The 26,998-nt window shown below is 33.2% G+C and overlaps 1 protein-coding gene across 10 annotated transcripts in view; it reads left to right on the top strand.

The window, feature by feature from the left end:
• ANKRD17 (ankyrin repeat domain 17) overlaps positions 1–26,998 on the top strand; it is a 161,735-nt gene that overhangs the window by 50,407 nt on the left and 84,330 nt on the right. For all 10 annotated transcript variants that reach the window (XM_029235291.1, XM_029235292.1, XM_029235298.1 and 7 more), the window contains exon 2: positions 21,953–22,106. In XM_029235291.1, the coding sequence (XP_029091124.1) occupies positions 21,953–22,106 (154 nt within the window). The remainder of the gene's footprint in view (positions 1–21,952; positions 22,107–26,998) is intronic.

A 26,998-nucleotide genomic window follows, 5' to 3' on the forward strand; every position in this document is an offset into this window, starting at 1 on the left:
TGAATTGGCTGGCACTTTCTAAAAAAATTCAGGTGGGGAGATTCTGTAGTCTATTATGATAGACTTTTTCAATATTTAAATAATCTGGACAAATATGTTCCTCCTGTCTTTATTTTATTTTATAATATAAGCCTATCTTGTTCTGTAATCAATGCAGACAAGAGACAAAAGCTCTTCTGTGTTCTTTTTTAGGATTCTGAAATTCATGATGGGTTAAAAATATAAGTAAATCTTTGTTAGCACAAGAACATTTTTAGTGTTTAATGTTTTTCTAGCTTCAAAAAAGGATATATACTAACTGTATGAGTTTTCATTACAATAATACTCCTCTAGGTGAAAAAGATATACTTCATGGATATACTCTGTTGTCAGAAATTTTTTTAAGGCAATGAAAAAATATGAAAAGCATAGAGACATATTTCAGGGTCTCAAAATAAAGGACTTGTCAAAGTTAAATATATTTAATGATATAATAGTCATTCAACAAATATTTATTGACTGCCTCCTAGGTGTACTGCTCTTGGCTATAGCAGTGAAAAAGACAGATGAAGGTCCTACTTTCTTGGGACTTATATATATAAAGACTGGCAGTATATAATTTAACTAGAAAATAAATAATACAATTTAATATTATCATTAATACTATTAAAAAATGAAGTCAAGGTGATGGGCGTAGACCATGACAGAGAGGAGGAGGGTTCATAGGCTCCAAAAGTACTGCTCTAAGGAATGACAAATTTAAATAGAAACCTGAATGTTCAGAAGAAACTAGGCATTTGAAAATCTCAGTGAATTCCAGGCAGAGGGAACTGTAATTGTAAATTTCTGGGGGTATGCCTCTACAGTTAATGGGGTTTTTTTTGTTGTTTTGTTTGTTTGTTTGTTTGTTTTGCTGTACGCGGGCCTCTCACTGTTGTGGCCTCTCCCGTTGCGGAGCACAGGCTCCGGACGCGAAGGCTCAGCGGCCATGGCTCACGGGCCTAGCCGCTCCGCGGCATCTTCCCGGACCGGTGCACAAACCCGTGTCCCCTGCATCGGCAGGCGGACTCTCAACCACTGCGCCACCAGGGAAGCCCTACAGTTAATGTTTTGAAGGGGATTAGAAGAGGTAAAATTAATGAGGATATTTATATAAGGTAATGGAAAATTGAGAAAGTGTTTTCTTCAGGTAAATAGATGACTTCTTGCTGAAAAGTGCCTGGGAGCCTATTTCTTTGTCCTGCTGGAGTTTCCCCCCGCCCCTTTTCTTTTCCTCCCACTTTTCTTGTCTCCCTCTCCTTCTGCCCCCCCACCCCTTCCTGCCCTATGAACATGCATGGGCACCTGCAGAGGGAGGCTACATTTTTTAGCGGCCTACGGGGAAGGGCCCGGGGCAAGTGTGGAAATAATTTCTATAGCTGTGGTATAATTGCTGATGTCCTGTTGCCATAATTTGAGGCAAATGGAGCCATGAATAGAAGGAGATGTGTTGAGAAGAGAATGGGGAATTTTAGCTACTTTCTCTTGGATTTGCTCACAGAAGAGTTTGTTAAGATTTTTGATAGCATACTCTTCAAATTCTTACATATCTTTTTATGTAAGTTTTAGGTCACCTTCCTTAGCTAGTATATTTTACCTTCACAGTTTTAAAACTTTGTAATTTGTTTTGTTCCTGACTCATCTCATTTATTATGTAATTCATTGGAGAATGTATTGGGGTATCATTTTGGGAAAGGATGGCTTTGATTTTGTTGGGAGATATGTGGTGGGGGCCGGATGTCCAGTGAAAGGAATTTTATAATTTTGGTTTAATCTCCTTTGTGATTTGGGGTGAAGCTGTAGTATGCTAAAGTAAATTATCTTAATTTTTTTTCTTTCTCTGATATTAGACTATTTATACTAAGGAATTACGTCTGAAGTTATTAATTATAAATCATGTGCCTTTCAACATTCAAATTGTCTTTTTTCTTTTACAAAAATATGGATTTGGGATGAGATTTTGCATATGCATATATTTCAAAGCCATTTTGCCAGCATATCTTATAGACAACTTAGACACATTTCTTAGGAAGTCTTGAGCTTTTGAGTGTCAAGTAGACATATTCTTAAATAATCTAACTTTTTATCAAATGGAACACAGTGCCCATAACTATTCAGTTAATTTGTTGGGTGTGCATTTGCAGTGCAACAAATGGGATTTTCATTTGCAAAGAGAAACTAAAGTAAATGATGTGTTTGGGTAATTTAAGAAGTTCGGTGTATAGACTTAAATATTTTATTGCTAATTAAATAATAACATATTACTTTATTATCATGACTATGTAATGGATCAAAGTCAGTGATATTTTAGTAAAACTGTTCTGCTCCATTGAATGTTTATTTAAAGCAAATGAATGCTCACGTACAATTATTAAATAGATGCAGTGACCATGTTTCAGTTTGCTTGGGACAATTGTAGTCTATATTTGTTTTCCTGGGGTAATTTCAAAAATGTGTTGATTTAGATCATACATATGGATATCTAAGGTGAATGATGGCAGTAATATAAGGCTGAGGGTACTTTGGTTCATACATGGTTTTTCCAATATTTTTAGGTTTTGTACCACTGGATAATAGAAGCTGAATGTAAAGTATACTAACACCCTTGAATACCCCAAGTCAAAGAGTAAATAATATATTTAATGTGATTCTCATTCACCTGAATTTCTTTGTTTTGGCTTAGTTTGGCTAAATGTTCTTTCTTGAAAGTGCTGTAACAGGGTTCTCTTTTCTTTTAAAAGTTAAGACATATTTCTTTATTTGTGGTGTTCTGATTAGAGTTGCTTAAGTTTTGAGTGGAATGTCCCTAGTCCTATTTTTTCCTAAGTCATATTATTTTTAATGTGCTATTTTGCAGAATGTGAGGTTCGTCAGGATGCATTTATTGTGTTATAGCACAATTGTCTATGCCATAAACATTGCATAAACCTTGATTTCCATAATGTAAACGGTATTTACTATATGACTATAAGAATATAAGACCAGTGGTATTTGCATAATAACTGCTTTTCCATCTTCTACCACAAGAACCCTTCTTACTGTGGGTAGGATATATTAGCAACAGAAGAGCTAACAACTATTTCAGAGCTGCTCAGTTTAGAGTGTTTGTTGGGGAGTTGGAGGCTAAAAGGGTGCTATTCAGAATGCATCCTGAGTTCTTGATAACCAGCAGAGAAATAGAACATTTTAGTTAGAGAACGCTTACAAAGCTTTTTCTGAAAATTGAATGTATTAGTTTCTTTCAGACATTTTAAATGTAGTAAATAAAATATGCTATGTCTGTGACATTTGATGTGTGAAGTGCTATGGTAGAAATAGATTAGTAAAGACAGATCCTATCAACCAGGAGTTACGGATTTCATTATTAAGACTCACATCCAAATTAATTAGCTAAGAAAATCTAGTGAGTTGAATTGGCCGTGAAGATTCTTTTAATAATGTAAACGATAATTAATTTTTAATCTTTGTAATTTAAGATATTTAAATTTCGTATTTGTGTTAACTCACTGCAAAATAGTCCTATTCTAAGGATGGAAACAAAACTTTTGTGGAAACACTACGTGACGCAAACTGCATGCCTGCTACTTCTTGTCTGCCAGCAGACAACAAAATCAGTGAACTTAAAAAATAAGATTTCACTGAGGAAACCAAGATAGGACAAAGTTTGAGTTTTTTTTCCTAGGCATGTATTTTCATGATTGTGATTTTATGTATGTCTAGTAAAATTATTCCAGAGTAAGAGTTACTTAATTACAGCTTGAAAAGAGCAGTATAATTTCCAGAGGCCATTTGAGTAATTTTGTGAACCTTTTATCAGGTCATGCCAAAAAATCCTCACAAACTTAGTTAGGGAGAGCTCTTAGTACATTTCAGTCCTTTGAAATGGTTCTTGAGGTCAGTGCTAAGCAAGGAATTTAGTTACTTGAAACAGCTACATAAGTATAAACTTTAGGATATAGAGGATCTACTTAAATGTCTACTTACTTTATGAAGTAATTTTGAAAAATATTGATTCTTGTCCACACTAACATTTTATGAAATAATTTTATTCATTATTCTTCACATATACCTTGACATACATGTCTTTAACACAATGTTTTGGGTCATTAGCACAGCTTGCCAAAATACATCTTTCTTTCAGTTTAAGATTAGTGAGATAAAGTACTTTCACAGTTGTCTATAATGACTGAATCTAAAGCCACAAACACCTATTCTTATAGCTTAAGACAGTTGGGGTTTTCATTTTTCCTCTATGTAGCTATCTATTCTTGATTGCTACAGTGAAATCATTTACTGAGTAGTTTAAAATGTGCTCTTTGAAAGGTTTCTTTATAATAACATCCATCCAGCATTTAGGATTGAAGACTGGGAATAAAGTTTTAACCTTGTTATATTTCTTTGCCTTAAAAAATTATCATGTGAATTTTGTATATATTTATATCTTAGTCTTGCACTGTTTTGGACTAATGTGTCTTTCCCAAACAAGGAAGCATGACAAGGTGATTGACCGTTTTTTGAAGCATTTTTTGGTGTGGGTGGAGGAGGGTAAGCATTGCTTTACCCTTTATTTGGTTGTATAGTCTATTTGGCTTCTATATATAAATTCAGATTTTTAGGACTCATTTCTATGCAAAATACAATTAATTTTAAAATTAAAAGGTATCTTTTTGTAAGTTCATTGAGATTGATAATACAGATGTTCTAAAGCCTCACCTATGAAAGGGTTACCATTTTTTCTAGTTTCAGGATTTTAAAATTTAGTGAAAATCACAAGCGAGCAGAAGTAGTGGCTTTATTCTTATTACATGGCATAAAAAATGTACCTCCTTTTAAATACTACCTCGACTCAAATAAAGTAAAATTAATGGATAAAGGAAAGTATTATAATAGGTAGCAGTGATCTGTTCCAGTTTTTACTGAAATTTATCAAATATGGTACAGAAATACTTATGAATTTAAGTGAGCAAGTATCTAGTGTCCTAATGTTGCTGCTGCTCACCATTGTTTGTTATGCCAAGAATATTCTTTTTTTTAGATCTTACCCAAATATTGGAAATTATTCATTTAGCAATTATTTTATTGAGTACCTATTTGTGTTCTTAGAGCTTTGGTTACATAAGTCACTGAAATATAATAATTTTTCCTACCTTGGGACATTGTAAAGACTTCGGCATTGCTTTAAGTGAACTGGGAGCCATTGGCCAGTTTTTAACAAAAAAGTCATAAATCTGATTTACATTTTAAAAGGAATTGGAATACTTAGAAATCTGACTTTTAATTATTTGTGCTTGATTAAGTTTTAGGTTTTATATATATATTATTTAAATTATATATATAAAACCTAAAACATATATAATTTAGATAGGGTTCAGTCATTTATTTGGATGATAGTCTGTCCCCTCCTCTGTTGCTGTCCATTGTAGAGTATTATCTCTGAGCAGTGGAGGCAGTGAGACAGTGAAGATAGTAAAGGCAAGGCTCTGTACGTTCCTCTGAGAAAAAATACAGGAGGAAGAAGAGCTTTCTTTTCTTGGAGATGGGGAATACAGAAAGATGTCAATTTAAGATATGTTTAATTGAGGTGCCTGTAGCACATCCAGATCAGTGGAAACTGATATTTGAAATTATCAGTTAAAACGTGTTTGTAGGGCTTCCCTGGTGGCACAGTGGTTGAGAGTCCGCCTGCCAATGCAGGGGATGCGGGTTCGTGCCCCGGTCCAGGAACCCGGTCCGGGAAGATCCCACATGCTGTGGAGCGGCTGGGCCCGTGAGCCATGGCCGCTGAGTCTGCGCGTCTGGAGCCTGTGCTCCGCGGCGGGAGAGGCCACGGCAGTGAGAGGCCCGCGTACCGCAAAAAAAAAAAAAAAAAAAAAAACAACGTGTTTATAGATGACGTTACCTTGTTAACTTACCTAACTTAAACATAACTTAAACAAACAAAAAGACTCAAGATGAAACAAAGGGGACATATTAGTATTTAAATGAGTTAGTCAAGGAAGAGAAGCTCAGAAGGGCGTGATTAGAAAATACTTGAGATGGTGGGCATATTTATTTGTGAATTGGTCGGGAAAGAAATGATCCAGAAGGGAACAGATAGACTGAACGAAAGAGGAAAGGTTTAGGATCCTAGAATGCAGTTAAATACAGATTTAATAGATAATAGCAAAATGATAGAATTATAGAGGCTAGATATTAAAATGTAAAACTTCAGAGTTAGAAAAAGGTGTAAGTGTTCAATGTATAGCCATGAGAATAGGTTATCATTGATTAGGTGATGTTTAAGATCCTTTCCACCTTCAAAAATTTAGGATTCTTAGAATGGAGCATTCTTTTTTTGTTGTTGTTAAATATAAAAGAAATATTGATACTAGAAATCTTTCTTTTTAATTGACTTTTAACCTTCTCATATTTGATGCTTATTGAATAGTAAAATTTTATCATTTTTATCATTTTTAAGCATACAGCTTTGGTACAGTATGACTTTCTGTCAATTATCATTCCATTAACTTTATTTAAAATTCCTATAAAACTTCAAACTTATTTTGACTTTGATTAAAAGTTTCTGTGTTCTCTGACTAATGGAATTAAACTAAAAATAAAAAATGGAAAGATCTCTGGAAAACCCCCAAATATCTAGAAATTAAATAACATACCTTAAAAATAATACATAGGTCAAAGAGGAAGCCACATGGAAAATTAGAAAATATTTTGAATTGAATGAAATAAATCAGAATTTGTGGTATGCAGCTAAAGCAATGCTTAGAGGGAAATTTATAACATTAAATGCTTATATTAAAAAAGAGTAAAGTCAGTGACCTCAAGCTCTTCATTAAGAAATTGAAGGACTTCCCTGGTGGTGCAGTGGTTAAGAATCCACCTGCCAATGCAGGGGACATGGGTTCGAGCCCTGGTCTGGGAAGATCCCACATGCCATGGAGCAACTAAGCCCATGAGCCACAACTACTGAGCCCGTATGCCATAACTACTGAAACCCACGCGCTTAGAGCCCATGCTCTGAAACAAGAGAAGCCATCACAATGGGAAGCCCGCACACCACAGCAAAGAACAGCCCCCACTCGACGCAACTAGAGAAAGTACACATGCAGCAATGAAGACCCAATGCAACCAGAAGTAAATAAATAATTAATTTAAAATAAATTTAAAGAAAAGAAACTGGAAAAAGAAGAGCAAATTAAACCAAAGTAGGCAGAATGCAAGCAATAATAAACATAACAGTAGAATATAAATTAACAAAAATAAATAAATAAACATAATAGTAGAAATTAATGAAATTGAAAATAAAACTGAAAGTTGGAAGTAGGTTCTCTGAAAGAATCATTAAAAATGATTGAGAGAAAGAGAGAGAGAAAAGACAAGCTATCCCATCCGTATACATTAAAAGGTTAATAAGGGAGTATTATGAATTACTTTGCCAGCTAATTTAACTTAGATGAAATGAACAATTCTGTGAAAAACACAAAATATCAAATTTCACTCAAGATAAATAAATAACCAGAATAATACTATATCTAACAGAGAAATAGTATTTCTAATTAAAAACCCTCCAGCAAAGAAAACTCCACATCTGAATGGCTTCAACTGTGAATTATATGAAACATTAAAGGAAGACATAGTTCAAATTCTGCAGAAACTTTTCCAGAAAATAGATGATGAGGAGTCACTTCCCAACTCATAAGACCTGCATTATTACCCTAATACCAAAACTCAAGCAAAGATATTATAAGAAAAGAAAATTATAGACCAATATGCAATGAACCTTAGATGTAAAATCCTAACAAAATATTAGCAAACAGAATCTAGCAATATATAAACAAGATTATATATCATGAACAAATGGTGTATATTCTAGGAATGCAAAGTTGATTTAACATTTGCTAATCAGTCAGTGTAATTCACTACATTTATATACTCAAGAAAAATTATTTTAAAATCTCACTATATATACAGAAAGAATTTGGCAAAATTCAACATGCATTGTTGAAAAAATTTTCAGCAAAAATTTCCAGCAAAATTTTCAGAGAATTCTTGTGTTTGCTGAGAATTTTTTTAACTTCATAAAGGGTATTTATGAAAAACCTGGAACTAATGTCATACTTAACGGTGAGAATGAATGCTTTTCCCCTAAGGTTGAGAACAAGGCAGAGTTGCCCATTCTCATCATTCCTACTCAACATAATGCTAGAGATCCTAGTCAGGTAAGTTTAAAAAAACTTTTATTCAGCAATAAAAAGGAATGAACTGCTAACGCATGCTGTAGGGTAGATGAATCTTAAAGCCATTGTGCATTTGTGAAAGAAGCTGCACTCAAAACTCTGGATGATTCCATTTCATTCTGTAAAAGAGAAAATGAAAGTAACAGAAAACATGATCGCTAGGGGCAGAGGGTAATGGTAAGAGATTGCCTATAAAGGAGCAAGAGAAATTTTTGAATATAAGAAATATTGTCTATCTTGTTTATGGTGGCAATTATGTAACTAGTTGTCAAAATTCACAGATTTATACAACTAAACATGGGTGAATATATTCGAAATTATACTTCAATAAACCTGACTTTCAAAAAAATTTAATTGGGTGCAGAAGGGAAAAAAATCAAGGGAAAGAATATAATATTCTCCTGATTTTTCTTCTCTTGGGAAACCAAGCAGTTGCTTTAACTGAATCTTACAATGACTGACTTTGATGCCAAGACTTTTTTCATTCATTTAAAAATAATTGGGTTGCATGTGCGTTTCAGACTGAATTACATATACCAGCAAGTTAATCCTATATACCTCAAAATAATACAAATTATTATGGTAGTTCTTTTGGAATTTTTGTTAGAAATATGGAAATAAGTTATTCTTGATATTTTTCTTTGAAGATCTAAAGGTTGTTTATAAATTATTTGCGAAGATTACATAATAGGAAACTACGTGGTCTTTTTTATTGTTGTTGTTTTTAAAGGTAAGCAATATAGAAGGGTACAGACAAGTAAAACTGTAAAATTCTCTCATTGATTTCACCCTTTGATTACACTGTTAATCGCTTGGGTTTATATATCTTGAAATGTTTTGTTTGTGTTCTTGTACACATACATTTTGTTTTTAAAATCAACTTAAGCAGACGCATATCACGCCTGCTTTACTGAGGCATTTTTCACCTGATGTAATGTTGATATCTTTCTACATCAGTATTCATGTATTTATTCCGGAAATATTTTTATGTTTACGACTCTGTTCTAGTTGCAAAGGACAGAGCAAGGAACAAAATATGGTCCTTGCCTAAGTGAATTTATATTCAAGTAAGAAGAAGATGATAAACAAGTTGGGGTGAAAATGTCACTATATTGTTAAGTTTCATAAAGATAAATAATGAAGTGTAAAGAGATGAAAAGTGAAGGGACAGAATGAGCAGGATACGTACCTTAGTCGTGGTGTAGGCTTTTATATGTAGACCTACTTTATTCTTTAGATGGTTATTTATTATTTCATAGTATAATTTATTTAACTTATTCTGTTGATGGGCATATGGATTACTTAGATTTTTTTCTGTTATAATCAATACTTTAATGAACATCCTTGTACATATTTTTTTGCTTACATGTACAAGTATTTCTGTACACTAAATTCTTAGAAGGAAAACTGCATTTTAAAATGTCTATTATAGATTCTGCCAAATTATTCTCCAAAATAGGCATTATCTGTCAATGGATAAAGAATAATACCACATTTTAATTTGTATTTACCTGATTCCCAGTGAAGTTGAGCATATTTATTGGTCATTTGTTATGTCTTGTGTAAATTGCCTACTCATATCATTTTGCCCATTGCGGGATTTGCCTTTTTCTTACTGACATTTTAGGATTTCTTTATAATTCTGTTTATAATATACTCATCATATTTTATAACATTTTCTCCTAACCTGTCAATTGTCTTACTTTATGGAATCTTTGGATTTTTCATTTTTATACTGTCAAAGTCTATCAGTCTTTTCCTTCCTAGCTTCTAGGTTTTGTGTCTTTCCAGAAAAGCCTTCTTATAGTAATTTAGTCTCTTATATTTTCTTCCACTACTTCTTTAGTTTTATTTATGTTTCTAGTAGATTTTAATTCATCTGGAATTCTTAGAATATATATTCTGTGGTTGGGACCTAACTAATTTTTTCAGTTTTGTAACCATTCTCCCAAAATAATTTATTGAACGATATGTCTTTTTTTCCACTGACTTGATATACAATCTCTATCATATTTTAAAAGTCCAAAATATATTTGTTCTGGATTTAATACTCCATTGTTTTGATGATTGTCATTTTATATTTGACATCTGGTAGGGCACCCCTCCCCATTGTCTTTTTCAAAAAAATTTTGGCAATTTCTGTGTATTTTCTCTTCCAGATGAACTTTAGAATCAACATGTCAAGTTCCATTAAAAATCCCTTTGGGATTTTGATTGGAAGTGCATTGAATTTACAGATTAATTTGGGGAGAATTGACATCTTTACACTATTGAATCTTCCCATCCAGGAACATGGTATGCCTCTCCATTTCTTCAGGTGTTCTTTTATGTCCTTTAGTAAAGTTTTATCGTTTTTTTTCATGTAGGTCTTACATTTTTCTTGTTAGGTTTACTCCTGGGTATTTTGTAGTTTTTGTTGTTATTGTGAATTACATCTTTTCTTCCATTTTGCACTTTATTTTTCAATTGGTTATTGCTACTATATAGGAAATCTGTTGATTTTTGTACGTTGATCTTACCATTTACTTAATTTTCAATTGATTCTCTTGAAATTTCTAGAAGGATTATTATGTTTTCTGCAAATGATGGCATTTTGTTGTTTCCTTTTTTCAGTATTTACTTCACTATTTTGTTTTTTTGTTCGTTTTGTTTTGTTTTCTGGTCTTATTGCATTGGTTAGGTTTCCAGATCTTTTCCCTACTAGTTCTGATTTGGGCATCTTTTCTGATTTAAATGGAATGCTTCTAATATTTAAACTTCTACATTTATATATGCCTTAGATTTCTGATAGAATACATTGTCAAGAACAAAAGTGTCCTTCTTGGCTTACCAGGTATTTCCATGGTAATAGGTATTGTGTTTTATCATGTGTTTTTGTTGAGATGATACATTATTCTTTTCACCTCTAACATTTTAATGTAGTGAATTACATTAATACATTGACCTAATATTGGTAATGGTGTTTCTCATTTTTAGTATTTATTCAGCAAGTATTTGGATACTTGCAATATCGGATATTGCATTGTGCCAGGAACTTTGCCACAAACTTGGTGATAGCACTAAGTCTGAATGGTTCGTCTCCTTTTTATATGGAGAAGAGAGATAATAAGCAAGTACCCAAGGACAAGATAATTTTAGACTGTGGTAGTACTGTGGAGGAAATAAAGAGAATGGTATGGTAGAGAGATGAGGAGAGTACCTCCTTTGATATTATCATCTGAGAAGGTAAAATATAAACTGAGACCTGAAGAATGATGAAAGCATTGGGAAAAGCATTCCAGGTAGGGGAAGATCACACATTAATTGTATTTCTTAATGTCTTCTTGATCCCCTTTCATATATGTGTGTGCTATACTTTTTACACAACTGCTGAATTTTCTAATGGTGTTTTATTTAAGTTTTTGTTTTGTTTAGTTTTTTTTTTTTTCTGTTTAGGTTTGCTAATGGGGTTATTTATGCTTATGAGCTAGGGAGTTTCACCATCTGATTTCTGGACTTCGTAAATAAGATAATAATGTTCTGTTCCTTCTGAAAGGACTACCCTTAAGATTTCTTCTATGGATATATTCTATTACATTTCTACCTTTCCTTGAGGTAATTTTGATGATTTCTTTTCTTAGAAAACCATCCATTTTGTTTAGACTTTCACATTTATTGATGTATAGTTGTGCTCAGCTTTCTCCTTATATTTTTTTCTTTCTCTGATTTTCTGTAATCAGACTTGTCAAAGGCTTGTTTCTTTCTTGTTAGACTTACCCAAGAAGCAATTTTTGGGTTTATTAATTACTTTTGTATCTCTCTGAATTACTTCATTTCTATATTTATCACTATAAATTATATTGATATATTTTGATTTGTATTTTATTTTTGAAGCTTTTTATGTATTTTAAACCTTTCTTGTGCTCTTCTGAATACATTTATGCTCTAAATTTTTCTTTAAGGATTGCTATGACCAAATTCCATTGGAAATAATATGCTCACAATTTTAATTTTCTTTTCCTCCGTATTCTGAGAGTTCATGAGTAGGCTTTTTTTCTTTTCTTTTTAAATTTTCAAGTACAGTGTTATTTTTTTATTGATAATATTTAGTTTCTTTTAGCTTAATGGACCAAGAATGTAATTAATTAAAAAAATGTATTAAAAATCTGTTGAGATTTTTCCTTTGCTTAAGATATGATCAGGTCTATTTTACTATGAAATATAAGTGTAGTTCATTAATTCTGTTTCTGAATTGTCCATATCTTTGCATAATCTACTTGATTTCCTCATTTTCTGAGAAAGATGTGTGGAAAGTTTCCCACTAAGTTGTGTGAATTTTCAAGTTGCTTACATTTCCAGTATTTTTACTTTATATGTTTCTGTTATATTGTTAGGATACATAGAAGTTGAGCTGTCACACACTCCTGGTGTATTGTATCTATTATCATTATGAAATGTTTTTTTCTATATAATGCTTTTTGCCTTAAATTCTTCTTTGACTGATATTAATAATGGCACCTTTGACTGGGATTGCTTTTTCACACCTCTGTTTTCAACTTTTATGACAAAAAAATTTAGATCTCTCTCGTAATAGCGTATAGTTGAGTTTTTTCCTTTTTTTTTTTTTAAATCCTAATCTACGTGTCAGTTTTAAAATAAGAGGAATTTTCCCATTCACTTTTATATTAACTTGGTCTTTTGGTCTTTGTTCTTTTTCCTAACATTGAAGATTATGGCGAAGATGTATTTTCTTATTATCCCACACCCCACCCCCTTGTCTTTAACTGAATTGGAGTTTTTAAAATTCTATTTGCCTCCCAGTTTGAAAAATATGTTTTCTTCCTGTTCTTCAGCAGGCATTGGATTGCATTAAACGCTGTTTGTAACTAGTTGCTCCCTTTCCCTTAACATAGGCTTTTGACATTATTTCATTCAAACTTGACTTTACTGTTTTTTAAATAATTTGAAATTTTAGTAATATATTTGTTTTAATATGCTTTTACTTTTTTAACTTTAAGGAATTATTTATTAACAACTACCTGAAATGTTAATGAAAGATTATATTCTACTAATTTCTTTTCTAACTCCTTAGTCTTATGATTCCAAGGCTGTCCTTTTCTTGGATTCATTTTTGTTGTTAAGGCATACATTCTCTAAATTCAGAAATGTTTGTGGCTTTTAAATTTTCAGAGTGCTTACATCTCTAAAAAATTACCTTGTTCTACAGTTTAGACTTTTTAGAAATAATTGTGCTTCATTTCTTTTCGTTGCAAATTGTCTTCTAGCATCTAGTTTTGTATTTGGAAAGTCTAATATCAATCTGAGTTTTAATTCTCTTATTAACAACACCCCCCTGGAATCTTTCTAGACTTTATATCCTTGGAATTCTCAAATTTTACCAGGTCATGACTCTGTGTGTAGGTGTGTAATCTGTATGTGTGTGTATATCTGCATGTGCATTTTAATGCCATCCTACAGGAAATTGTTTTATTTTGAGGCTCTTTTTATGATAATTGATGAATAATGATAAATAGCAGAAGTAGGCTAAATTTATAATTACATTACATTGTATTATTGATATCGAACTTAAGGAAACCCTTGAAATAATCTATAACTAATTCTGTTAGCAAAAAATCTACTTAAAAACTCTAGATTTGAGAATTCCATACAATTTTTACTTATTTTAAACATTAATAATTTGTTCACTTTATAAAGTTTATAATTAATGTCAAAAATTTCATATTGATGATTTAATACTGAGTTGTTGCAGGCAGGTAAGTACTTTGAAGCGTAAGAAAAGACGTCATGTCTTGTATTAGCTCTGTGAGAACACTGCTGTGTTTTGCAGTATATCACTGATGCTTAGCACATTCCTAGATCTTAACTAAAATGTATTAGATGGATAGATGAGTATGAATGAAAGAATATAGGTATAAATCAGTGTTTTCTTAATGAATAGACTTCTGAAAGCTAAATTTATTTTAGTCAGGTTCACTTTAGTTTTATTTGCTTTAATCGCAGGATACCAATACCATAATGTCAGACTATTAATTGATACTCTTTTTACAAGGACTTTAAGTGGGCTTTTATTTTATTTTCTTATTTTATTTTAATGTATACATAAATCAGTGTTCAGGGACTCTAGTAGTACAGAAAAATTATACCCCAAATGTATTAATTTTGGAATAATTTACTCTTTATTAAGAGTTATAGTATTTTAGCTGAATTTTACCCTATTTAAGACTATAGAGTGGGGTGAATTGGGAGACTGGGATTCACATATATACACTAATATGTATAAAATAGATAACTAATGAGAACCTGCTGTATAACACAGGGAACTCTACTTCGCTTTGCTGTGCAGTAGAAACTAATACAACATTGTAAAACAACTATACCCACCCCCACAAAAAAAGACTATAAAAAATACAGAGCAAAGAAATTTTTATTAGATTTTAGGACCATGTACAGAAGAAAATAATTATGATGTACAGAAGAAAATAATTATGATGACTATGATGATGACTGTTTCTTATAATAAATATGTGTTTGTATTCAAAGAACTTGGAAGAACACATACCATATTTTTCTGGGCTTGTTTGAGAGACATAGTGTAAACTATTAAGAATTTATTCAATCAGTGTTATAAAATTATCATAGATTCAAATTAATCTCTTTTTTAATATTTACCTTTCTATATACAGCCTTTTAATATTATTATCATCTTGAAGTTCAGATTACCAGCTTGACATTCAATGATAAATGGAGGGTGGTTTCCAGAACAACAAAAGCAGTAATAAATTGGTGGATAGTGATGAGATGGGAGGATGGGGAGTGTTAAAGGTCAAGAAATCCAAATTCTGTAGTTGCTAGCATTCTCGTTTTTTAAAGTATGTTTACTCTGGAAGACTGACCCTTTTTCCTATCCCCACCTTGCATAATCTTTCATTTGATATATTGATCAAATGATGGATAATTCCTAATTGGTTTCTTTGTCTCTGTTGTCCTGTCTATCCAAAACCATCTTTCACGTGGCCTCTATCTTTCTAGAACGCTGAGTATTTATTTTAATGCTTAAACCCTTCAGTAAGCTACCATATAAATTCTGAACTTCTCAGCATGATACTGAAAGACCCCGTCTTACTCAAGCATTATTCTTTTTACTATTTTCATTCAGAATTGTCTTTTCCTTCTTCTGTACAATCACTGTATTAGTATCTATTTTGTACTGTTTTCCAATCTTGTTTGATATAGTTAGCTATTTGTACATAGAGTTGCCTTTCTATATTTATATTTGTGGAAGGCATTGATTATTAAAAAAATCATTTTGGATTACCATTCTCCTGTGGCTGTCCTGCTTTGCACATAGTATGTAATTGGCAGTGAACATTTGTTAAATTGAATAGAGTTTGTATATATGATGTCTAGTTAATCAGAATATACTGTATCCTTATTCTTTGGAGTGAATACCAGTTTATTATACTACCAAATGGACTGCTCTTCTCTTATATAGCAGTGATAATACATTTGTTCTGAAGAGGAGTTAATTTGAAATGTTATGCTAATTTTCACAGTTGGTCCAAATGACGCTACATTTCCACATTTTCATGTGACTTTGTGTTTTGAGTATACACGGATTGGGAATGCCATTAATAGCATAAACAAATTCATTCAGCTCTGACCATTGTTAAAAGACCTTGCTTTTTATTGTTAAGCATTTGTGTTAAGTTTATTTTGGGGAGAAAGTAAAAAATACTTTTTTGGGGGGGCTTCCCTGGTGGCTCAGTGGTTGAGAGTCCGCCTGCCGATGCAGGGAACACGGGTTTGTGCCCCAGTCCGGGAAGATCCCACATGCCGCAGAGCGGCTAGGACCCTGAGCCATGGCCGCTGAGCCTGCGTGTCCGGAGCCTGTGCTCCGCAACGGGAGAGGCCACGACAGTGAGAGGCCCGCGTACCACAAAAAAAAAAACTTTTTTTGAATTTTATTTTTTTTTTATATACAGCAGGTTCTTATTAGTTATCTGTTTTTTTGGTTTTTTTTGTTTGTTTGTTTGTTTGTTTTTTTGGTGGTACGCGGGCCTCTCACAGTTGTGGCCTCTCCCGTTGCGGAGCACAGGCTCCGGACGCGAAGGCTCAGCGGCCATGGCTCACGGGCCCAGCCGCTCCGCGGCATGTGGGATCCTCCCAGACTGGGGCACGAACCCGTGTCCCCTGCATCGGCAGGCGGACTCTCAACCACTGCGCCACCAGGGAAGCCCCTAGTTATCTGTTTTATACATATTAGTGTATACATGTCAATCCCAATCTCTCAATTCATCCCACCACCACCCCATCCCTACTTTCCCCCCTTGGTGTCCATACGCTTGTTCTCTACATCTGTGTCTCTATTTCTGCCCTGCAAACTGGTTAAAAAATACTTTGTTAATTGAATAGTATTACCATTAAATAATTTTTTTAAACAAAAGCAACCTCTGCAGTAAAACATCACCTTTAATCTTTAAAAACTAAAAGGATTTAATATACACAAAAGTATAGAGACTAGTAAAATAAAGCCTCTATAAATCTCTTTTTCAGATCACCAGTATCAAGAATTCACCACACCACTTTGTTATAAATTCCTGACAATATTTCTGTATACTACAATATGCATCTCTAAAAGATAAGGGCATTTTCTTACCTAACCAGAGTAATTCCTTTATACTATTTAATGCACAGTTCATATTCAGATTTCTTCATTTTCCTTGAAAATTTCAAATAAGGTCTATATTATTTTGATGGTTATGTCTCTGGAATTTCTTTAATTTAGAACAGTTCTTCCCTTTTACTGTCTCTGTCTTTCTCTCTCTTTTAAAACATGTTCTAGATTTTAGTTTAGTCTGTGTGCTTCTGTTTAACTCAGTGGTTCCCAGTTTCCCACCCCCAGGGTTTTGTTTTTTTTTTTCCTCCAGGCGGACATTTGGCAATGTCTGGAGGTGTTTTTAGTATCACAACCTGTGATAAGGTTGCTACTGGCATCTAGTGGGTAGAGGCCAGGGATGCTGCTGAACATCCTGAAGTGTATATATAGGACAGCTCCCAACAACGAAGAATTATCTGGCTCAAAATGTCAATGGTGCCAAGATTGAGGAGCCCTGATTTAAATTTTTCCTGATATTTGCCTTAATAATTTTTATAAACTGGAAGTTATTTCAGGGAGGCAAGAGTACTTCGTAGGAGGTACTGTGTATTTTATGTTGCATAAATCAGGGGCATATAATGTTTAGTTGTCTCACTTTTAGTAATTAAACATTGGGTTCAGGTATTAACAGCTTTATCCTTTAAATATAGAATTTAAAGTCAGCTTTTCTAATGCAGAGTCAAACAACAGCCTCTTTTTCTGGTGGAAAGAATATTGAACTTGTTAATTGGATAACTGATCTCTTGGTGTTAGATATTTAGAAACTTGCTATTTATATACGGATCCTGTGCTTTGTTTTTTCATCTGTAGCAATGAATTGAACGTGGTGATTTCTAAGACCCTTGCATTTTGATGGTTCTTTGTATTAGACCAGAATTTGATGCACAAACATCATTTCATAAAATATCCAGCTAATCAAAACAGCACGTCCAAAATAGTTTAGATATAACTTAAATTGTCATGCTTTGAATATTGATAACTTTGACATTATTTCCCTTAAGGATGAATAAACTTAATAAGGACATCCCTTTCCTTCTGTCTCTCCCCTCTTCAGGAAAGTTATTTATACATTTCATTTAAGGAAAATGTTTCAGAATATTTATGTGAATTTCTTATTCAGACCATTTTTAATGTTCCGGAACTTGGCCATTATTCAAAATGAATTTTTTTCTATAGAAATAATATGATAAAAATGAGTTAGGTTTCAATGGGAAAATGCATTTTAGTTTTCAATCTGAATTTCCTCAACTAAGGACATGTTAAAGAGGTATATGCCCATAACTTAGTTGACATTTGAATAAAGAATTACTTATTTTTGTATTCTTATAAGACTGCATCTCCTTATATCAGTCTCTCTACTTGTTCTGTAATGTAGCACAAGAACTTTTCCAGGTGGGAAAAGAGGAATTGGTGTTAAAGGAGGAAGTCCTCTTCTGCTACCTCTTCAGAACTCCTATGGCTCTTTCTTTTCTCCTTTCTTCATCTTACGCACTTTCTACCTTGTATTATTGTTATTGTATAATTTTACTCTCACATTAAAGAAACAAGCTCCTAGGTAGTAGGCTTAATTTTACACATCTCATAGTAGTAAACATCAGTATCTCTTGTACAAAGACTGTTTGTAATAAAAGTTTAATAAATCAGTGAAGATAGCATTTTTCCCTACCTGCTACCTAATATTTGATTTTTCTATATCTATAAAATATACCTTTAAATTTATTTTTTGTAACTACCTCTCCCTTCTCCAAATACACTGCAACATTTTAGAATCTGAAAGGGAAGGGTCCCCAAATCATCTTTTATTTATTCAAGAGTTATTTGAGTCCTGACAATGTGATAAGCATAGTTCTAGTTGCTGTATATATATCAGTGCCTATTTCCATGGAGTTTAGAAAGACAGTAAATATATATAATAAGTCATGTGAAAAATTCATGAAAAAATTACGCAGAATAAGCATCTAGAGATGGCTGAGAGACTTGCTTAGGTCTCACAGGTAGCAGATGAAGCAGAAATGGTACCTAGGTCTTTAGATCCTAACAGTATCCTTGAAATTAGTTTATTCTTCATTAATCTTAAACTGGGGGGGGGGAGAGAATATAATAGACATCCATTCCTATTCTTTTCTTTCATCCTAATGTCTTTTTAAAAATCTATATATAGTATTTCATAGTCACTTGAATCTACTGATTTTTAACTTATCAAGTTTTTCACATATCAAGAATAGTGGGCTTTAAAAATCAATATGAAAACTTTTATGGATGGGAATTCCCTGGCGGTCCAGTGGTTAGGACTGCGGGCTTTCACTGCTGAGGGAACGGGTTGGATCTCTGATCAGGGATCTAAGATACCACAAGTTGTGCTGTGCGGCCAAAAGAAAAGAACTTTTATGGAGACGTTTCAAATCAATAAGAAAACATATTTCTTCTGCACTTAGTATCCCTCATGAAAAGATTGAGATGCATTTTTCTTAGTAAATTTTCACCAAACTTAGTTAAGATACAATGTGGCATAAGGGGACCTTGTGTCAGCAGATCACTTTTGATTGAAATTTAATGCCTTCTGTGATCTAACTTGTAGCTTTCTGACTTTTCCTATAGTAAACCCTGTATTCTAGCATATAGAAATTTTATGCTTGTCTACCAGTGCTACATTCCTTCTTCTCCTTTTTTCTTATACCAATTAGTTATTTTGGTCAAAATCCTTTCATATTCTTTCTGCATGCATTGTCTCCTTCAAACAGTCTTAGTACCCTTGATCTGTACTTTTGGTTTGGCACTTTGCACTGCTCTTTGAATCTTTTGTTTTCTAAAACCTTAATCTGAAACATTATTTAATTTTTCACCTGTTCATTTTAACCTGTGTTCATTTTTCCATGATTATTTCCTCTCTCTTTTTTTTTTTTTTGTCTTCTCCCATTGGATTGAAAAATTGTAGATATTTTAACAGAGAAAATTTCATTGGGATGCAACTTTTTCTCTAGAAAGACTCATCGTCTGGACCATGGTTAAAGATAGGAGGACATAGTTTTTACCATGTTATAATATTGAATCACATGTGTCTTGACCAAACCATGCTGAAAAGTCCCCTTCCTAATGTATAACACTTAGGCTTTCACTACTGCCTTTAAAAATAAAGTTTAAAAAACATTATTGTTTTTTTCTTAACTCCCTCCTATCATATAGATTTTTAAGGTTAATATATAGCAAAATTCTTGAAAATTTTCAAATATTTACGGAGATTATTTTCAGAGTATTCGGTGTCTATTTATATTTGAAATATTAGAAATCTGAAATGTTATTTCATATTAAACTGCATTAGCTTAATGGAAATTTAGAAAGAAGCATATTATTTCCCCCTAAATTTAACATTCAGTATTAAATATGTATTGATATAGGATTTATGCCTGGTTGCTAGACAGGTGACTTTTAAAGATGGAACAATAGAGTTCTGATGTTATGTTGGTTAAGAATTTATTTCTGAAGTTTTTAAATCTTATTTCTGACAGCTAGATACTAGGCATGAGGGTAATTGTATTCTAGGTTATTAATAACTTTTATATCTATTTTAGTTATTACAGTGTTAGAAGTACTTTAGACTTGTGAAATAAATTTCACCTGATCATGTTAGTGATATTTTATATAATAATTATCAACTTTTTATCAGCAAACTGTAAAGAATTATATCTTTATACCTATTTGTAAGTAGCACTATGACAAGGGATGTCAAAACAAAACTTTTCCCCATGTCTTAAGAGTTGCTATTTCCTAATTCTTTACATTTCTTTTAATTGAATCTGGTATGTGTTACTGTATCAGTGGTTCTCAGTGTATGGTCTGCAGCCCTCTCAAGTTCCCAGAAATCATTTCAGGATGTTCAAGAGGTCAAAAATGTTTTCATCACAATACTAATATGTTACTTGCCTTTTTACTGGGTTGATATTTGCACTGATGATACAAAAGCAATGGTAGGTAAAACTGCTGGCCTCTTAAGGCCATGGCACAAAATTGTGCTAGTATCATTGTAGTTATCACTGCCATATATATTCACAGTTAAAAAAATAAAATGAAAAGCCAGTTTTACCTGAAGAATAATCTTGATAGAGCAATAAATATTAAGTTTTTGAAATTTCCACTTTTGAATACATGTTCTTTTAATGTTATTGTGTGACAAAATGGGAGGAACACATAAAGCACTTATGCATATGAAAGTATGGTGGTGTTTGAGGGAAAAGCACTTGGGCTTTTTTGAGATGTGAGGTGAATAGTCCACTTTTTTTTTTTTCATGAAATGTCTTTTTTTGCTGGAAAAATATAAAAGACAGACACACTATGCCTGTCAAACTTGGGCATTTGGCAAATGTTCTCAGAAATGATCTAAGTGAGCCTTTAAGGGAAACAATCAACAGTATTTGTCACCAATGATAAAATTAAGCTTTCAAGCACAAACTAGAATTTTGGAAATTTTATCTGCCTGGGCTTGACAGCGTTCCAGTACTTAAAAAGTTTTGCAATGAAACCAGTAGTGATATTAATGTTTTGATTTTTTGGTATTGTAGTTTGATTTCAAATACAGTAAATATTAATAAATATAACCCTTATATGAAGTCCTTGGGAGCAGCACTACTTTATAGGTGTATAAAGGTGTCCTGAGAACAAAAGATTTAAGAACAGCTAATTTAGGTCCTCTACCAAAGTCAAAGGTTTCATGTCTAAGTATTAACCTCATAACCTCTCCCATACACTACCCTTCCCCCATGAAATTAGAATAGAAAAGAATACATATGATTTCAGTAAGAAAAGAAAATAGACTACATATGATATGAATAATATATTCTTAAATTATTCTATAAATGTAATTTTCTCCTTTAAACTGTGGGCTTATCTATCCCATTGAAATTATTCAGGATTGCATTGTATTTATCATTGATTTTGATGTTAAAATATTTTTCTCTTCTCTTCCTTTTTCTTCTGTTTATTTCTCTTCCCACTTTCCTTTTCTCCTTTCATTCCTCCCTTTCTTCTTTTTTTGGTATTTGTTTTCTAGGTGGAGTCTTTCATTTTGGATCAGGATGATTTGGAAAATCCAATGCTGGAAACGGCTTCCAAGTTACTCTTGTCAGGTACTGCTGATGGTGCAGACCTCAGGACAGTAGACCCAGAAACACAAGCTAGACTGGAAGCTTTACTAGAAGCTGCAGGTAAGTTTGCAAACTCTACATATATAATAAGCCTAATTTTCCAAAGTTCTACATAACTCTTAAAAAAACTCCGGTTATTATAAATGTCTGATGTTGGATATTTAGTATAAGACTATTAATAAAGGTTAATGGATTACTTTCTAGAGCATAACATGCAACATTTCATACAAGCATAGTTTCATTACCAGAATAAAATTGACAGGTTGTTGTAAACCTTATAAACAGAGACTTCTTTTTTTATTTTTTTTGGCTTCATTGGGTCTTCGTTGCTGCGCGTGGGCTCTCTCTAGTTGCGGCGAGCAGGGCTACTGTGTTGCGGTGTGCGGGCTTCTCATTGCGGTGGCTTATCTTGTTGCGGAACACGGGCTCTAGGCGCGCGGGCTTCAGTAGTTGTGGCACATGGGCTCAGTAGTTGTGGCTGATGGACTCTAGAGCACAGGCTCAGTAGTTGTGGTGCACAGGCTTAGTTGCTCCGTGGCATGTGGGATCTTCCTGGACCAGGGCTCAAACCCGTGTCCCCTGCATTGGCAGGCGGATTCTTAACCACTGCGCCACCAGGGAAGTCCAAACAGAGACTTCTTATACAGTTAGTTTTCATTAGTCCTGAATTCCATCTTTGAAAATTCACCTACTTTATAAAACGTATTTATACCCCCAAATTATAGTGCTTTCTCAGTCTTTCATAGAAATGCACAGAATGGTGAAAATTTTGAGTTGTTCTGAGTGCATGTTTTCCGCCGAGGTGATGCTCTCTGCCTTCTTGTTTCAGCTCTCATACTGTAAACAAGTGTCCTTTCCATGGTCTACTTAGTGTCACATTTTCCACATTTTTGTGCCTTTTGTTGGTGATTTCAAATGGCCCCCAACTATAATGCTTAAGTGCTATCTAGTGTTCCTAAATGAGAGAAGGCTGTGATGTGCCTTTTGTAGAATATACGTGTATTATTAGATAAGCCTTTTCAGCATGAGTTATAGTGCTGTTGGCTGTGAGTTCAATGTTAATAAATCAAGTATAATATATTAAATAAGATTGTATTTAAATAAAAACACACATAAAACAAGCTTATGTATTGACTGGTTAATGCAAATGCGGTGGCCAGAGACTTCAGGCACCTAGCCCTGTATTTCCCCTTGGAGCAGTGGTTCAGTATTCATTAGTTCGGTGTTCCCAGTGACTTTACAGAACATAACTACCATGAATAATAAGAATTGACTGTGTATAATTCCCTCCACTTTTTTGTCACAGATTGTCTTTTAAAACCTTGTAAAGTGAATCATCATTATATTTTTGTAAAGTGGATCATCATTATATTGTCTTCATAAGAAGTGTTTTAATTAGAGTTTATATACATAACCAAGAGTAAACATCATAATATATAATATGCCTTAAATATAAGGGAATAGTAACTCTAAATCTCTATGATCATTTAAAATAACCATATTTTCTTAACTTTCCTAAAGTGGACATAAATATATGGTGAACATTAATTGTTCATGGCTTGAACACCCTGAACCAATGCTAGATTTTGTACATTCAATGCATATAAACTGATTTCATTATAGCATAAAACTGACCTATTGCTGTTTGATAATGCTTTCAATAAATATCTCATAACACAGCATCTAAATATTTGAAGGACTCATGGTTAAGTTTGATTTCTATCCTGGGTAAAATTCTAGAATGGATTATTAAGGGAATCTTGACCAAATACAGATGAAAACATAGTAGGGGCACATGCAAGGTTCTTTCCTTGAGTATGGAAAACTGTACAGGGTAGCAGTGATATAATTTAGCATTTGCCTGAAATTTGATGTTGCTTTAGGAGTTTACCTGAGAGAAATGAGGATTGTGAAATTATTTGAAAACATGTCATAAGAGGAACAGGGAATGTTTCTCCTGAAGATGAGAAGACTCAAGTTGAATATAAGGGATATTTGTTTTCTATGGTTCGAAGGGGCAGAACCAGGCTTAAAGATGCTACATGAAGGTAGATTTCAGCTGAAAGGAGCTACTTTTGGAGGTAGAGTTCCTTTTTATAGGATGCTAATAGTTGCTTCATTTTTCTCATTTCTGTGTTTATTCCCTTTTTTTTTTTCCATTTTCTTTATAATAGCTAACAATCAATCAAGATGTCAGCTAAGCTGAGTTCTCATCTGTAGGCTGTAGAAGAAAATCCATTTCCAAGTTTATTATTGTTGGCAGCAGAATTTAATTCCTTGGAATTGTGGGACTGAGATCCTGATATTCATACAGACTGTCAGCTGAAACTGCTCTCACCTCTTTGAGGTCGCCCACATTCCCCCCGCCTTCACATCAGCATGGCATTGTGGAATCTTTGTGCTTTGAATCTCTGATTTCCTTTTCTCCAACCAGCCAAAGAAATCTCTTTGGTCTTCCTGGGGTCATGTGATAAGGTCAGGCCCACCCAGATAACCTTCTTATCTTCAGGTCAACTATGCTATATAGCATAACCTAATCATGGGGATAAAATCTATCAAATTCACAGTCCCAAAGATTATATAGAGTGTGTACACCAGAGCTGGGTAATCTTGGGAACCTTTTAGAATTCCTAGTATACCAGTGATTGGACAGAAGCCTCTCCATTTCTTTGAGAACCCCCAAATGTCAATATCTTTAAGTCTTTTCTCTGTGGCTGTTTAATTTCTTGAGAGACACATCTGCCTGTTTCTGTCTAGTGAATTATAAATGCTGGCTGCCAGCATTTTGGGAGCTGAGAGTAGAAAAGGGGCTAAGGATCTCACTGTTTATCATGCATATGTTCACTTAATCCTCATTTTCAATTTAGTGTTATCTCTTCCTCGTCTATACCCAATATCTTCTAGCCCAGGGTCTTTCTGGTTTAGTCTCTAGAGAATAATTATCTGGCTGTGCAGTTTGGGATGGAGTCTTAAATGTCTGACTGCTCCTCACAGGTGTTCAGCCAGTCTCTCTGTTTTCCAACCCAAGCCTCACCCCTGAACCTGGAACCTATATATAACTCCTGAGTCCTATTGGGTTGATCACTTTGTTTCTCACTGATTTCTATGTTTCTGCTTACTCTGTTCTGCTAAGTCAGTTAATCTCCTCTTTACTATGTCTTCATGAATATTAGCTTTGATTTACAAATTTCTTCTAGTTTTATCAAAGATGGAGTTCCTGTTGTATTTTAGTTCTCCTTTGAGTAAGTTCTGAGAAGAAAAAAGGGGGAAATAATTGTCTTAAAATCATCTTGAAATCAAAAATCTAGATAATCATTTAATACACCTTTTCTCTGAAATTATGTGGTTCTGTTCAATTGATTAAATGTCATAACTTGGAAAGAATAATTTGGTCATCGTGTATCTTTTCTGTTATTTGATCTTCACTGATTAATATCTGATAATTGAATAAGACCAGTAAAAAAAATCACCATAATCCAGAGTAGCTAGATAAATTAATTTCCAATCACTGTTTATTTATTTGAAAGGTTACTATGTATTTCTTAGGTTACTTCCTAGTTATTTTTACTAAAATAGTTATTTTTACTTATGAAGATATGAGAAGTTCATAAAAATTTAATATGGAATATTTTATTTTAAATGTTATTTTTTTAAAAAACAGGGATTACTTTCTTCTGATCTGGACATATCCTCTAGTTTAGTTCTTTTTTGTCACTGACAAATAGTTGTTACATAGCCAATCTGAGTTGGCTAAAATATTGGAGCTAATTCTCTCATGTGAGAATGCATCTGTGATATTGGTCTCAATAATGTTAGGATACTTAACTAACCACCGATATCTTATTGAATAAATACTACTATAGCATGTTCAGACTACAGTTGGCTTTTAATATTAGTGACACAAATTATGCAGCAGGTATCAGTCTTGCCAGATTAAGACTGTTTTTATCCTTTGTATGTCTTGATTGTAGCAGACACTATATTTGACTGCTCTGAACATTTGTTATATCTAAATATCTAAAATCAGAAATGCTTTTTGCAATATTTATTCCATAAGATGTAATATTTCATATCTTGGATTTTTCAGAAGGAAAAGCAAATGCGTATAAAGTTTTTTTAAAATAAACTTCAAACACAAACTTATATTATTGAGCCCTTCCACTATTAAAAGAAATCTGTACAGATATGTTTATTATCATTTGGGAGATCTTTTTGGTCTTTGTCTTAGTTTGTTTTAAAACCTTTTTAAAATAGTGTTTCTTAAACATTAATTGCGTTTGAATCGCTTGGGGATCTTTTTTTAAAATGCAGGTTATTGATCAGTAAATTTTAGGGTCTCAGATTCTGCATTTCTAACAAGCTCCCAAGTGACAGTAATGCTTGTATCAGTAGTTCATGAACCACATGTTGAGTAGCGAGGTTCTGTAATATCCATTATAACATTAGTTGTTTTATCTTCAAGTTAGAGCAAAGGTTCTTAATCCTGGCTGTGCATCAGAATCTCCTTAGAGCCTTTAAAGTATGTAGATCCCTAGGCCTTCCTTTTACTTACTGAATTATATCTTTAGATATAGGAGAGTTCAGCATCTGTACTTTTGAAAGGCTCTACTGATGGGCAGCCTGGATTAAGCAGCACTGAGTTTAGAATGTTAGAGATCAGCTTGCTTTATAGTGATATGTAGAGTAGCAACAAGTTGTGTTTCATGTACATGTAACACATGGTAATGGTAACTAACCATTTCTGCTTTTGAAATTTAAAAAAAATTTGTCTATTCTGAATATTTTTTAGATATGGTGTTTTTAGACATGATTTTGGGTATATGTAATAAATTGTAGTCGTAATTTGAAGCAAATAGGTACTCATAGGTTATCTTTTATATAGCCTATAATGTCTTATATGGCCATTTTTTGGTCACAAGTGGTAGTAGCCCAACTAAACATTCTTAAATGAA

This window comes from Monodon monoceros, unplaced genomic scaffold (assembly GCF_005190385.1).
Source record: "Monodon monoceros isolate NGI ecotype Baffin Bay Population unplaced genomic scaffold, NGI_Narwhal_1 Super_Scaffold_20, whole genome shotgun sequence".
NCBI classification, from domain to species: domain Eukaryota; kingdom Metazoa; phylum Chordata; class Mammalia; order Artiodactyla; family Monodontidae; genus Monodon; species Monodon monoceros.